At 54.9% G+C, this 14,191-nt stretch overlaps 1 protein-coding gene across 4 annotated transcripts in view; it reads left to right on the top strand.

The window, feature by feature from the left end:
• The window catches only part of EPHB2 (EPH receptor B2), a 144,510-nt gene that overhangs the window by 87,973 nt on the left and 42,346 nt on the right, over positions 1–14,191 (top strand). For all 4 annotated transcript variants that reach the window (XM_065038196.1, XM_065038198.1, XM_065038197.1 and 1 more), the window contains exons 4-5: positions 5,364–5,519; positions 6,078–6,413. In XM_065038196.1, coding sequence (XP_064894268.1) covers positions 5,364–5,519; positions 6,078–6,413 — 492 coding nt within the window. The remainder of the gene's footprint in view (positions 1–5,363; positions 5,520–6,077; positions 6,414–14,191) is intronic.

Genomic DNA, 14,191 nt, shown 5'->3' on the forward strand with positions numbered 1-14,191 from the left:
CCTCCCGCCTCCAGCTCTAATGTGACCATGCTGGAGAGGCCACGGCAGAAGCGTAAGCAGATCCGCAGGCAATGGGCAGCGTTGCTCCCTTGGGCTGGCCAGCTCAGCTGACAAACACCATCGTGTGAGCGCCTGGGGACATGAACAAGCAGAGAATGGGCAACTTGTGCAGGTGACACAAAGTGTTTTGTCCGTTCTGGTCCTGAGGAGCCTGCACAGCTCTGGCAAGGGGAATGTGTGTGTGAGCTCATGCAGCTCCGGGTGTCCTCGCTGGTCTGAGGGACCTGGTGAGGGCCATTCGCATGCACGGCTGAAACAGAGTCAGGGCACAGGGGACAGCATGGGCAGAATATGGAAAAAGTGACAATGTCATTGCAACATGCATCTCATCTTGTAAGAAGGGCATGCTTGATGAAAGGGAAAAGGGGTAAATTCAGAGCTGGCTGGGTGTAATAGCCTTCAGCACAGGACAACATCACAAGTACCCAGATACAGCCCATGAGCAGTCCACCCCAAGGAAGATCTGCCACCCCTGTGTGACCTGTCCCAGGGCTTCTCCTATGGAGAAGGAGCTTCTCCTAAAGTCCAGTCTGAACTTGTGGTCCTTGTCCGTCACTACGCGCTCTGGCACTCCGAGAAGTGTTCGGCTCTGTCTGCTCTGCATCATCTGGCCCCAAATAGCTGCAGCTGCCGTTAGATCCCCCGTTGCCCCAGTTAACCCACTCCTCGGATGCCCCAGGACTGGCCATCTTGGTGACCCCCTTGACTCTCCTGTTCCTCCACATCACCCTTGAACTGGACAACCCCAAACAAGCTGTGGCAGCGTCCCTGGTGCCTGGCAGTGGTAAAAAGCCTCCCGTGACGTGCTGGCCGAGCTCCTCCTGGCATGGCCCAGGACATTGTTTTTCCTCTTTTCCAATCGCTGGCACCCATTCAGTGTGGGGTCGGCGCAGGGGCAGTCCCGTGGTGTGTGGCCAAGGGCGCCAGAGGCTTGCGTGGGGTTTGTGAGGTGATGAGGATGCCGGTGGGAGGGGGGAGAGCTGGCGGGGGGGCTCCCAAAATCACGGGGCAGGGCAAGAAGCGGGATGCGGCCGAGGTGAACCGCTCTGGGTACCGCGGCACCAGGATGCTGAGGATGCGGGGATGCAGAGCCAGCCTGCCTGCCCCTGCTCTGCCCTGCGGGGAGCACAGAGGCAGCTGGAAGATAAGGCGGGGATTTAAGACTCTTGGCAGATCCTCCCTGACAGAGCCAGGGCTGCCTGTTTTCCATCAGCCATTAAAAACGCCTTGCTGGAGTGGAAGGAGCCCTGCTGACAGCAGAAACAAAGGCAGGCACGGGGAGCCGGGGAGGACCCGTCCTCAGAGCCCTTAGCACAGACCGAAGGTGCCATTTTAGGAACTTTTATGGCAAGAGAGAGCTGGTTGCTATGAGCTGTTTGCAGAAGTGGCGTGGGGTGGGCTGTGAGGGCCAGGACAGTTTTGGATGCGGAGGAGCCTGTTTGGAGCCTACGCAGATCATACTGGATTAATTAAAAAGTTGGTTAGAGAGAGGCGGTGGGACGTGGAGCCAGCAAACAGGGAACCTCTCTGTGACCTTTCCTGCACGTTTGGCCAAAGGCTTTTCCTTCAGGCCGACACATGGGATGCTTTCTCCCCCGAGCTGCCCCAGGCGGGCAGCACCCCGGGGTGGGGGGGCTGGAGCCGGTGCCAGCGCCGCCTCCAGCAGCAGATGCTGGAGCCTGGGATGCTCTTGCCCCCACATCCCCCGCCTGGTCTTCCTGCAGCAGAGGGCAGGACCCCCCGTGGGTCCTTCTCCGTGCCGTTCCCTTCCCAAAGCAGCGTGTTCCCGGGCACAACCGCCTTTCCGTGCTCAGGGAACGGGTGGATGGCGAACAAGGACACCCGGTGCTGCTCAGACGTTCCGGGTCTGTTTGAGATCTACAGCCAGTGCTGTTAGCAAACCTGCTGCCATCTCCGAGCCGGACCCAGCGAGGCAGCCATCCATGCCGGCGTGCAGCGGCGAGGTAATTAAGGGTCCATCTGTCTCTTGTGAGCCCCTATTAGCATCGTCCGACTGGTGCCGGAGATGCGGGAACCCACCACGGGGGAAGCCACAAAGCGCCCCTGCCGCAGCGATGGGGCCGGAGCTGCTGCCAGGGCAACCGCCCTCCTGGAGGAAGGATGCTCTGATATAGTACTGATCTCTGCGATTCCACTGCGTCAGTTCCCTCTTCCCAAGGGGAGCTTCTCAGGATGCTCTGCCCTCATCACAGCGTGTCCCAAAGGTGCTGTCGCCCCCCGCGGCAGCGCTGGGGTGTCCTGTGCCCTCCAGCAAGCGGTGAGACCATCCGCACTGTGCGAGCAGAAGGGGCTTCAACCCTCTGTGAAGATTTCAGTTTTGATGTGCTGTTTACTCTGGAAGCAAGAAATTGGATGGATTCCAAATTAAAAGCTGCTTTCTCACCCAGAGGAAGACCTGGAGGGAACAGAACAGTTTCAAACACAATGTTGGTTTATTTTACTTCTGGAGGTTGTCATTACTTGCGAGGAGAAGAAAAAAACCAAAGGCCGGCTTTGCATCGAATTTCAGTGATTTTCCCATCTTTCAGCGTGATTTCAGAACAATTATCTTGGGAGAAGTTCTGATTTTCCAGGATTATTTTATCCCGTGTTGGTGTGCGGGACCTCCTGGGGAGGAAGAACATTGCCAAAACTTCTGTCTGCGTTTTGACAGCGTGTGCAATGGGTTTTAACATCTCCGCTTGGTGTTTTTGGTGAGCGATCGTTAAGCCCCTGATTTTTGCCTGGCTCTCAGAGCAGCACATGCAGGAGTATTAATTGCAGCTGTTAGCCTGTGCCAGCCAAACCTGGGGAATGGGTTTTGTCTCTCAGGGCCACTCACTATATCTCATCAGCAGAGGCATTTTTTTGATGTATCTCTATCTTGATGCAGAAGAAACCTTATAGGAAAGTTGTTATTTTTAAAATAAGCCTTGGGAAGGTGAAAAAGGCCTGTGTCTGAAAACATCTTTGATCAAATGACCCCGTATTTCACCCTGGATGTCAGACTGGAGCAATTCTGTGTGTTGGTCTTATCGTGTTTCAAAAATGGGTATTAGCAGGGGGACCCCGTTACCGTTCCAGCTGCAGAGCCACCGTCACTGCTGTGTAACGGAGAACACGCAGCCGGCACCTCTCCCAACAGCTTAACACCCTCCGCGGGGGTTTGTACCGAGGGGTATAGAGTTTGTACCGCTGGGAATAGGGTCGGCGATGGAGTCAACATGTGGGGACGGGGACGGCGGAGGTGCAAAGATCCCCGAGCATGAGGAGAACCCTGTTTTTCAACAGATCTTTGACTGTGGGAGTCAGGAGGGACTTTGCAAGCAGGAAAGCTGATTGTATTTTTCGGTTGAGCTTTTCTTATTGGAAACTCCAGATAATTTTGAAGGAAGGGAGATGCAAACTGAAAGAAAAACCTAGATTTTTATTCCAAGAAAAAGATAGATAATCACAGTAATAGCTCTTGCTTACAGCAACCCTGAGCGTATGTTTTTCCCAGGCTGCTTTTCTGATCTGTCTCATTCCCGAAAGCCTTGGCAGCAAACTGCAGTAGAAGTTTGTTTAACTCATTTGGGAGCTCCTGCCACGTGCCACCTCGGGTTCTTGGTGCCGCACAAGAACTTAACAGCTCAACCAAGAGCGATCACCGAGAGCCGTGGTGATGAGTGCTCTGACCCTGGTGATCCCTCGCCTTGGAAGGGACTTGCTGGTGTTTAAAGCTTTGCACGGATATCTTTAGCCACCTGTGCCGTATCTGTTAATATTGTATTTCACACTGTGGCCCAGCCTTCACCACCCTCGCCCACCTGCCTGGCTCAACACGCGGTTGTGAGCGGCTGTTGTTGGTGGAGCATCTTCTGTGAGGATCCAGGGTCTGAGCCCCAGGGCGGGCAGAACCCAGCACGCCGCTGCCATCGGGACAGGAGTGAGGATTCGCTTGTGATACTGAGCGGTGAAGACAAGTACTGGCTGTGGAGAGTTGCAAAAGGACGTTATGAGATGCCGTGACTGCGGAGTGAGAAGGCAACTGGAACTCAATAGACATGAGGTGATGCAAGTAGGAGAAGACAACCCCATCTCCACACATGGGTGCACAGAGGCTGTGAGTTGGCTGGTGTCTCTGAGGAAAGAGACCATGTGGCTATAATAGGTAGTCTGGTTGGTGCGTTGGTGGTTAAATAACAATTTGGACATTGCTAATTATGAGAAAAGAGTAGAGAATAAAATAGTGGATGTTGTTATGCAGCTTACTTGGGGCATGATGGAGGTTTGTGCAGCCCCAGGGGCCACAGAGTTATAGAGTCACAGATGGTTTGTGTTGAAGGGCCCTCCCCAGCTCCCCAGTGCCCCCCTGCCATGAGCAGGGACATCTTCACCAGCTCAGGTTGCTCAGAGCCCCGTCCAGCCTGGCCTGGGATGTCTCCAGGGATGGTTCAGCCACCACCTCTCTGGGTACCTGGGCCAGGCTCTCACCACCCTCAGGGTCAACAATTCCTTCCTCATGTCCAGCCTGAATCTCCCTCCTTTAGTTTGAAACCATCATCCCTTGTCCTGCTGCAGGGTCTGTCTCCCTCTTTCTCATAGGGCCCTTTTAAGTACTGAAATGGTCATAGAGAAGGTGGATGGCAACTGAATGTTCAGTGCCAATGCAAGTGTGAGATCGCAGCAAATGGAACGGCAGCTCCAGCTCCGAAGCAGGATGCCGCAGTTTCTTGGTGCAGCACACAGTTACACCACGAGGCTCCGTGCTGCAGGATAAAATGGTGGCAAAACATTTGCATGGCATGAAAAAACAACTGGATAACGTAGTGGAAGAAGCAGCACACAAGGGGTGTCACATGCAGAGAGCTGCCTCTTGGAAAGTCCCTGAGCTGTGACTCGTCGGGGGGTGGGACGGTCCCGTGGGCAACGCGTGTGTGTGGCTCGTGCCCTGCTCCTTGGGTGGCCACTGCTGGGCTGGTGGTGACCGTGGACCTTTGGTCTGATGTGGCACAGCTGCTTGCATCTCCTTGCGTGACAGCGGCTCAAAATCCCATTTGTATCCGCAAGACTCCCTGAGCGGCCCCTGTTCTCGCCGGTGGTTGGGAACTCGCGGGGAGGTGTCTCCCCATCCCCACAGGCAGCGCCGGCCTCAGAGCCTCCAGCAGCTGCTCCTTCTCCACGTCGTTTACTTGCAATTGTCAGGGTTTGGCTTTGGACCCTGCGAAGCCCCGAGGGTGTTTTCTGGCCGCGCTGCGGGGCTCGGGGTGGCCCTGCCGGCCCGTCCTCCCCACTCACCGCTGCTCCTGGTTCTCTTCCAGGCTGCCCGTCAGGGACGTTCAAGGCCAGCCAAGGGGATGAAGGATGCGTCCACTGCCCCATTAACAGCCGGACGACTTCGGAAGGGGCCACTAACTGCGTGTGCCGGAACGGATATTACCGGGCAGACGCCGATCCTGTCGACATGCCGTGCACCAGTATGTGGGTTCTGGGCAACTGGGGAGGGGCGGTTGCATGTGGAGGGGACGGAGACGCACCAGTCACAGCACCGAGCGATGTGTAACAAAGGCATCTGCCTCGGGGGGGTTTGGGGGAGTCCAGGGGGCTCAGAGCAGCTCGTCCAGGAGCGTTGCAGGCGTGTGTCTTGCAAACATTGCATGTGCAAAGGGGACAGAAATTCAGGGGGTTTTGTGCTGTTGTAGGCAGTGGGATGACTTCACTCCGGGGCTGTAACTGGATGATAAGACCTGCGAGCTGACACACAGGAGATTAGTGCAAAGGCCAGGAATCACAAACGCTACAAAAAGTAACAGGGGGATTTTGCCAAGGGTTGCCACGTAATCAGATCAGCCAGGGTTAAGAGGACAGGTTTTGTTCCCGCTCTTGCCTTTGGCTGTCCAGCTTGGCCACGCATCCCTGACGCCAGCAGAAGCGCCCGGTTCAGTGCGGGGACAGGGGTGCGGAGCGGGTGCAGCTGCTCCCGCAGCCGTGAGCAGGGCTCCGGCTCTTACACCTTCTGTCTGTTCCCTTTCCAGCCATCCCGTCTGCACCCCAGTCCGTCATCTCCAGCGTGAACGAGACCTCTCTGATGCTGGAGTGGACCCCGCCGCGGGACTCGGGGGGCCGGGAGGACCTGGTGTACAACATCATCTGCAAGAGCTGCGGCTCCGGCCGCGGGGCCTGCACGCGCTGCGGGGACAACGTGCAGTTCGCCCCGCGCCAGCTGGGCCTGACGGAGCCGCGCATCTACATCAGCGACCTGCTGGCCCACACGCAGTACACCTTCGAGATCCAGGCGGTCAACGGCGTCACCGACCAGAGCCCCTTCTCCCCGCAGTTCGCATCAGTGAACATCACCACCAACCAGGCCGGTAAGATGCGGAGCCACGTCTCCCGGCAGACCTGTCCCGCAAGGGGAGGTGTGGGCAGGGATCTCCTGTGCAAGAGGTGCTGGGTGAAATCCTGCGGGGTGAGCAGGGCTTGGAAGTGGAGAAGAGCTGGGGTGAGATGTGGCATGGACATGAGAAATGAACTGTCGGCCCTGAGGGTGGTGAGAGCCTGGCCCAGGTACCCAGAGAGGTGGTGGATGAACCATCCCTGGAGACATCCCAGGCCAGGCTGGACGGGGCTCTGAGCAACCGGAGCTGCTGAAGATGTCCCTGTCATGGCGGGGGGGGCACTGGGGGAGCTGGGAAGGGCACTGCAACCCCAACTGTTCTATGATTCTACGGTGTTGCTTGCTCTGTAATGCTGCTGATGACCAAAATGCATGGGCCTGGCACTTACAAGATGAATCCAAGGCCTTGGGTGTGAAAAATATCCCTTATCTCTGTGAAAAGCTGGACTTTGCCTGAAGGCAGAGCTGCCCGCCCTGTCCCCGCAGCAGAACAGCTCATGTCCCTGTCCCCTGGTGTCCCAGCATCCCTCTCCAGTGCTGGGAGCCCCGGCTGCGTGCAGCCTTGCTGTGCTGCAGACAGCAGCTGCTGGCAGCCTTCTGCAGCTCCCGCTCCTCGTTCCTGAGCAGGGAAGATTAGCTCCAGCATTTTGACACAAACTGCAATCTCTGCTCTGACTGCAGAGAAAGCCAGGACAGGCATGAAAGGAGAGGAAAGCTGCACAGAAGAGTGGCTGGGAGATGGATGTATGGGATGACCATAAAGCTGCTCCAGGTCCTGTGCTGCTGCAGGGTCACCTGGGTGAAGACCAAGCAGCAGAGCTGGCAGGGTGTCATTGGGGGTCTCCAGCCCTGTGCTGGCCGGGGGGTTGCTGCGCTCCCCCTGCGCAGGGCGGTTCTGCTGGGGCTGTCGGGGTGGCTGGCAGGGCTGCTCCTGCAGCGCGTCCCGCGGAGCTGCTGCTCTCCCAGCCCACCTGGAGCTGCAGCACAGAGCGGGGCTTTGCTTAATCCCATTGCACGGTGGAAGCACGCCAGTAAGGTACAAACACATGTGGGAGCGAGTGCCTGTGGTCCCTCTGAGCACTGCAGCAACTGTGTGGGGAGTGTGGACATGCCCCAGGCTGCCCCGGACCTTCAAGACTGAATTCAGCGGTCGTGCATGATTGCATTTCCACTGAATTGCCTGGAGACTGCTGTGTGCTGGCTGCAGGGGCAGGAGGTGTTTGATGTGGGCATCACTTGGTTGGACATGCAGAGCTCTGGGACAGAGGTAACCTACAGAAATGTCTTGGTTGCACATGAACTGGCAGACTGACCTCTGATCTGGAGTTGGCTCAGGAGCCGCGGGGTCTCGGTGTTCTCAATGCAGTATCACAGCCCCGAAGGCAGATTTAGCATAGCGTCGGACCTGGCTTTGACTGCACACAGGAACACGTTCACACGTGACGAGGACAGAGGAGCTGGGATGGTGACCTGTTGCAGGTTCCCTTACAGAGATGGCTGATGGAGACGGGGTAGGTGCGATGCTGCTTGGGGTTGGGAAGGGGCTTTGCACACCCCCAGCATCATCCCACGCTATAGGCGAGTTATTTAATGTTCAGATTTTGCACTTTGCAGTTACATGGTGTGATTGCTACCTTAATGTACTGCCTGAGGCTACTTCCACCTCAGCAAAACCAGGGAGCTGAGTTGCAGGTGAATCCTTTTCAGTCCCCTGGATCCTCCTCCTTGTGTTTTCCTTCTTTGACGCTCCTTTATAATCAGGCCTCACACTCCTCAGCCTGTGCGATGTCTCTCTTAATGTATCTGTTCATTAGCACTAAACAGTAACTGTCTGCTTGCTAATTCCTCTGTAATTAGAGGCTCTGAATTCTTCTGCTTGCACTCCCACCGCCTGGCAGCCTTGATGTAGATCATTAGAAGTTGGTAACAGAAGCTGCAGACACAAAGGCAGAGCTGGGACAGGAGAACGGAGGGTGTTGTAGGGAGCGAGCGGAGGGAGGGATGAGCGTGGGGATGGCGATTGCAGCCTCCCTCTGCCTTTTGTCGGGGTTCAGCAGCCGCTGGGGACCGAATACCCGGCGGGGTTGTGCTCCCGCCGTAGCTGGACGATGGCCATCTGCAAAGCTCCCACTCTGCTGGCCTTCAGGGACCTCCCAGCTCCAAAGGAAACTCCAAGATGGCCCAGGTTCACCCCACTGTTGGGGATGGGGCACCACCTCTGCCTGGTGCTTTCGGGGCTGAGATGCTACCTCACCAGCAGCATTTTAAACCTGCTGGTATCGTAAATTCTTCAGCACCCTAGGAGAAAGCTGCTGTGAGAGAGTAAGAAAACAACCCCTGCAGAGCATGCAGAGGGCAGGTACTGAGTGTGGCTGGGAGAGCGGCACTGGGGGGTGACAGCATGGTGACCATTGTCCTGAAAGGGAAATTTGAGATCAAAGAAGGTGAGACACCATTCACCATTCGCCTTCTTGTTCTTCCAGAGAATGACTTGTGGTCATTACTGTTGTACCACTCTCCAGTGAGGTCTGGATTTCACTAACGTTTGCCTTTACATCAACATAACTTATTTTGCTGTTGTCTTGTGGTGATGGGACATTTCTCTTCATGTGGACACAGGTGGCAGGTAGCATCTCTCAAGGGAAAGTAAGAGCTAATTAGACAAAGCTGAATCACACTTTCTTGCTATGAAGTGGCTTTCCACAATTTGGATCTTCCCATAGCTCTTTGTGGACACCTCTATATTCCTCATCATCATGTTTTGAGCTAGATATTGTACCCAGTAGCAGATAAACTGCTTTTCTTGCTGGTCTCACTGTTCCCTTTGCACATCAAGTGTAAAGTGCAATCACAGTCGTCTGTGTGGGCAGCTCTTTCCTCCCTGTTGGCTTCTGTCTTGGTCCCTTCAGACGCTGCTTCCCTGGATGCAGTCACCCGTTCTACAACCAAGACCTGTATTTTGGTTGCCAGACCCAAGCACAACCTTATAATCATTCCCATGGGCTCAGCCATCAAGCCATTGATCATTGCTCCACAGAGCTGTCATTCCCAACACTGCTATTTTGAACACTTTGTGAATGGTTTGCCAGCAATGTTTTTATATAATCTCCTAGATATTTACTAATTTTAAGGCACTGCTGCATTGTGCTGGACACAGCGTGCGTCCCCATTGAATTCCAGTCTTGTTTAACACTAATCTCATCTGTTGCAGATGGTGCTGAGCCCAGTGCCTCTGTGCACTGTGCTGGAATCCTGAGTGCAGGGGAAAAATCAAGGCAGTTTGACAGAAGCTACAACCACCAAATCGTGTTGCTATGCCTGGAACAGCTCTCCCATGAGGACAGGCCAAGGGAGCTGGGGTGTTCAGCCTGGAGAAGGGAAGGCTCCGGGGAGACCTTATGGCAGCCTCCAGTACCTAAATGGGACCTACAAGAAAGCTGGAGAGGACTTCTTACAAGTGTTAGACAAGGGGTGATGGCTTTAAACTGAAAGAGGGGAATTAGATACAAGGAAGAAATCCTTCACTATGGGTGGTGAGGCACTGGCACAGGCTGCACAGAGGAGGTGTGGATGCCCCATCCGTGGAGTGTTCGAGTCGGGCTGCACGGGGCTTTGAGCAGCCTGGAGGAGCAGCTGAGACAGGCAGCGCCAGCCTGTGCTCACAGGGGTGTCCTGGACCTTTCTCTTGCAGAGTGTCCTAAAAAGACCAAAGGTGTTTAACCTCCAGAAAGGCAAGTTTTGTTAGAACAGGAGAAACAATTCTTCCCTTTTCAAAGCACAGGAAATTAGTGAAGACCAGGACCATCAGAACAGAATTAAAAAGAGCAGAATAGGCATAAAAAGAGCTTGGAATAATCATTCCCTTCCCATCACCTCTTTGCTCCTTGACTGGTCTTCAGCCAACTCAATTTTAACCCTTCCAGCAAACTCTGTGTGGTCCCCACTGCCTTCCTAGGAACTATCTCCTGTCACAGAATCACAGAATCACCGAATGTCAGGGGTTGAAGGGCCCTGGAAAGCTCATCCAGTGCAATCCCCCCATGGAGCAGGAACACCCAGATGAGGTTACACAGGAAGGTGTCCAGGCGGGTTGGAATGTCTGCAGAGAAGGAGACTCCACAACCTCCCTGGGCAGCCTGTTCCCTTTGAGGCCAGGTTGTGTTTTCTCTCTGCTCTTCCCAACAGGCTTCTCCTTGCACCCCAGCTCCATGCTGTGCTTCTCCCACCTGCAGCTGAGCGGCACCCCTTCCCAAAGCTCAGCAGCTCTCCCAGGAAGGAGATTCAGGGATTTCCATGTGACACAGCCCATCCTGTCTTAAGGGACTATGATGTGGCCAAAGAAAACAAGAAAACCAGCCCATCATGCAGATATCGGGTGCCACCAAGAGCCTTTTCTCAGCCATGCCAGGACAAAATATCTGTGCCAAGAGGGTGGCTGAGAGCCGTGCCAGCATCCAAGAGGGGAGGCACAGGAGGAAGCCAGGGGTCAAGGAGCTGGGCATGGCCCAGCGCTTGCGATAATGACACTTGGCTAATTGAGAGCCTTCCCAGACATCAGCCCTCTTTCTGGTGACAGCACGCAGCCCCTGCTTGCTGAGTTGTGGCCATTCTTTGTGGAGGATCGGGGAGGGTGGACACTCGGTGCTGGGAGGATCTGCGGCTCCATCCGCACCGCGGGCAGGCTCCGTGCCCCGGGTGGGGGCTGCTTGGGCAGGGGGGACTTCAACAGCCCGTGGGAAAGACACCTCTTGATAGCAGACTGTGGCTACAGCCTGCAAGCTGAGAAGGGAGGAAGAAGCCCTGGGCTCCTGAGTATCCAGAGACAAAACCAAGACCTCCCAGTGATGGGGGAAAGAGAACATCCAGATTTTTGGGGATGTGTCCCTTTTGTGAGCGACTCTGGTGCTACATGGGATAAGAAGGGAGGATTAACTCTAATGTCAGAGGCTCGTGGGTGCAAACAGAGCCAAAAAGAGTAATAAGGACCTAATACAGTGTGAATACCAACTAGTGTGCGACAGGAAAAAATGATGCACTTTCCTGATAAACGGTCAGGAGCAGCATCTGCAGCGGTGGAGTTTATTGGAGTTTACTCCCTCCCTATGGATCCAGACAACTTGTTACAATTATTTGCATTATTATTCTCAGTGTCATATGACGGCAAGTTGCGACATGGGTCGTTTGGCTGGGGCGATGTGCGGCTCACACCTGTGCACCAGTTCACGCCAGACATCATTGGGGTCTGAATTTGTGCTTCAGGATGCTATCAGAGCCCGGGAGCTCGCACCCCAGACAGGCAATGTCTTTTGGACAGCGCTGTCCTGCCAAGACCCAGAGGTGCCTGTGAACCCAAGGACAGCTCAGCCCAGTCCTGTCCTCATGCAAAGCTTGGGGAGTTCAGCCATGAGTAACGATGCACGGGTGAGACAGATCCTAGGAAGCGCAAGCACCGTAAGGGAGGATTTTCCTTTACCTTCAACCAAAAAAAGATATCCCTTGCAGAAACGGTCCATGAGCTTTACTGCCAAATGCAACAGGGAGCATGGAAGGGTGAGGAGAGAGCAGCAGAGCCGGGGTGGTGACAAGGCGAAGATACGTGGTTGGTAGGGACTGGCACTTCTCGTTTGTCCAGGTTGCTGTTTGCTGGTCACATCAGCTGTGCTGCAGGCAAGGGCGGGAGAGGAGAACTGGATGGCCTGGCGCCCATTGGACTCTTGCTTTTGTCTTCTTGGTTTTGTTTTATATCGGAAGATCTGTCTGGCTTCCTCCTTCAGAGCGGTGCGCAGCAGGTCCTGCGCCCTTGGACACGAGCAGGAGTCGTGGCATCTCCTGTTCTCCGGTGCTGCTCCCAGCCTGGTCCTGAGCAGCTGCAGTCAGGAATTGTTCAGTTGAGATTTCCCTGTCTGTGGAACAGCAGCCTGGGACAGTGTAGGCAGAAATCACCTTGAAGAGGTGGAATGAGCTTCCCTGCCCTTAAAAGCTGTGAATGAGTCTGTTTCTTGTCTTCCAGTGTAAAAATGAAAGGCAGGAGATGGATAGTGGCATCCCAGCATCTTGGATCTCTCGTCTGACCTCTCACCTGTGCCAGCAGGGCAGCCGAGGCTTTGGGTGAGACAATTGCTGGTGACCCCCAAAGGCAGACACCTCCCCACGTTCTCAGTGCCGTGTCCCAAGCTGCACCAGCCCCTGGTGAAGGAACTCCCAGCATCCAACCTGAACCTCCCAAACGATGACTTGTGGCCATTGCTCTTTGTTATACTGAGATTCAGAGGTTCAAGCCAAGAGATGCTTTAGATCAACCTGCATTTCACGTTCAGTCCTGTCTTTGGCTACAACATCTTTCAGAATGGCAACCAGTCTTGACTTGAGACATCAAGAGACAGAGGACCCATCAAGTCCTTCTACACGAGTCTGTGTAGCTTGTTTTTGCCTTTTTTCCAATGAGATCACTGATTTTCTAAGGAAATGCAGTACACTCTGCTTGTCTAGACACCAGTAAAAGATCTAATTTAGTAAAGCTGGAAGCCTGTCCAGGAGCTGTCTAAATGGGACATGGTACCACCCGAATGGGGAAGCATCAGGCGGCACTGAGGTGGCTGACCGAGATCATGGAACGTGATCTCATACTTGTTGGTGTTTCAAATCTGGTAGAGTATTTCTTGTGCAGAAAACTGGCACAAACGTTGCTGGGACAGCAGAGGACCGTGATACCTCCAGGAAGATGCTGAGAGGTGGAATAACAGAATCAGGGTGAAATTCAACAATGGAAAGAGTGAGGCCATTTGGGGCCCAACAGCAAAAACGTCAGTAATTGAGAGCTGGAGGCAGCTGAGCAGGACCTGGCAGCAGACAGTTCAGTATGGAACCTTGTGAAGAATGGGCTACGGCAGAGCTGTAGTAAAGTCTCACTACGTGCCGGGCTGGAAGGACACCAGAAAGGAAGAAGAGCTACGAAAGCAGAAGGACAAGAGCAGATGGTGCAGAGTGGCTGGTGATTGGTTTAGATGGAAAATCAGAGATGTTCTGAGCTGCGGAACCATCTCCTATGTGGAGGAGCTGGAGCAGAAGCCCGTTTGCTTGTGTGACAGAGCGAATGGGAGCATGTCTGCAGAGCTCCTCTAGATCTGTTCCTGAGGTCCCATAAATCCCAAGTTTCTTCTTTCGGGGACTTTACTGGATGTGTTTCTGTGACAGCTTGCCCTGCTTCCAGGCTCCCAAACCTCCTGCAACCTTGATATCCCCATGGCTACCTGTTTTACCCAGTATTAGCAGCCAGACCTTCCCCTCCACATGGACCCCCATAACCATCCTGGCTCTGCAGCCCATCTTCTCTCCCCTCTTCTCTTTCCTTCATCTCCAGCTCCCACCTTCATCCTGGCTGCCTCTTACACGGGGCCATTGCCACCAGAACCTGATGCTGCTTGACATTTGCTGCCCTGCTCCTCTTGCTTGGTGGCCCACCCTGTTGCTGCCGCATCCCCCACTTGCAGCAGCCGGCGGTCAGTGCCCGGGAAGGACCTTCCGTGCCCGAGTCCCCGGTCCTGTGCCCGCGGGAGCCCGTCTGCAGCCAGGGCTCCCAGATGGTGGGATCTTTGCCAGCTGCCGGCTCTCCAGGATTTCTCTCCCCGCTGCCGCGTGGGGCGTTGGGGGTGTTGGCAGAGCAGGGTACGGGCTGCACTGCTGGAGCTTTCCGAGCAGATGCTGCTCTCTGCCACCACCAGCTCCTCCACCTGCTCGCTCCCAGGCCTCCCT

Source organism: Columba livia, chromosome 21 (assembly GCF_036013475.1).
Source record: "Columba livia isolate bColLiv1 breed racing homer chromosome 21, bColLiv1.pat.W.v2, whole genome shotgun sequence".
Classification (NCBI taxonomy): Eukaryota; Metazoa; Chordata; class Aves; order Columbiformes; family Columbidae; genus Columba; species Columba livia.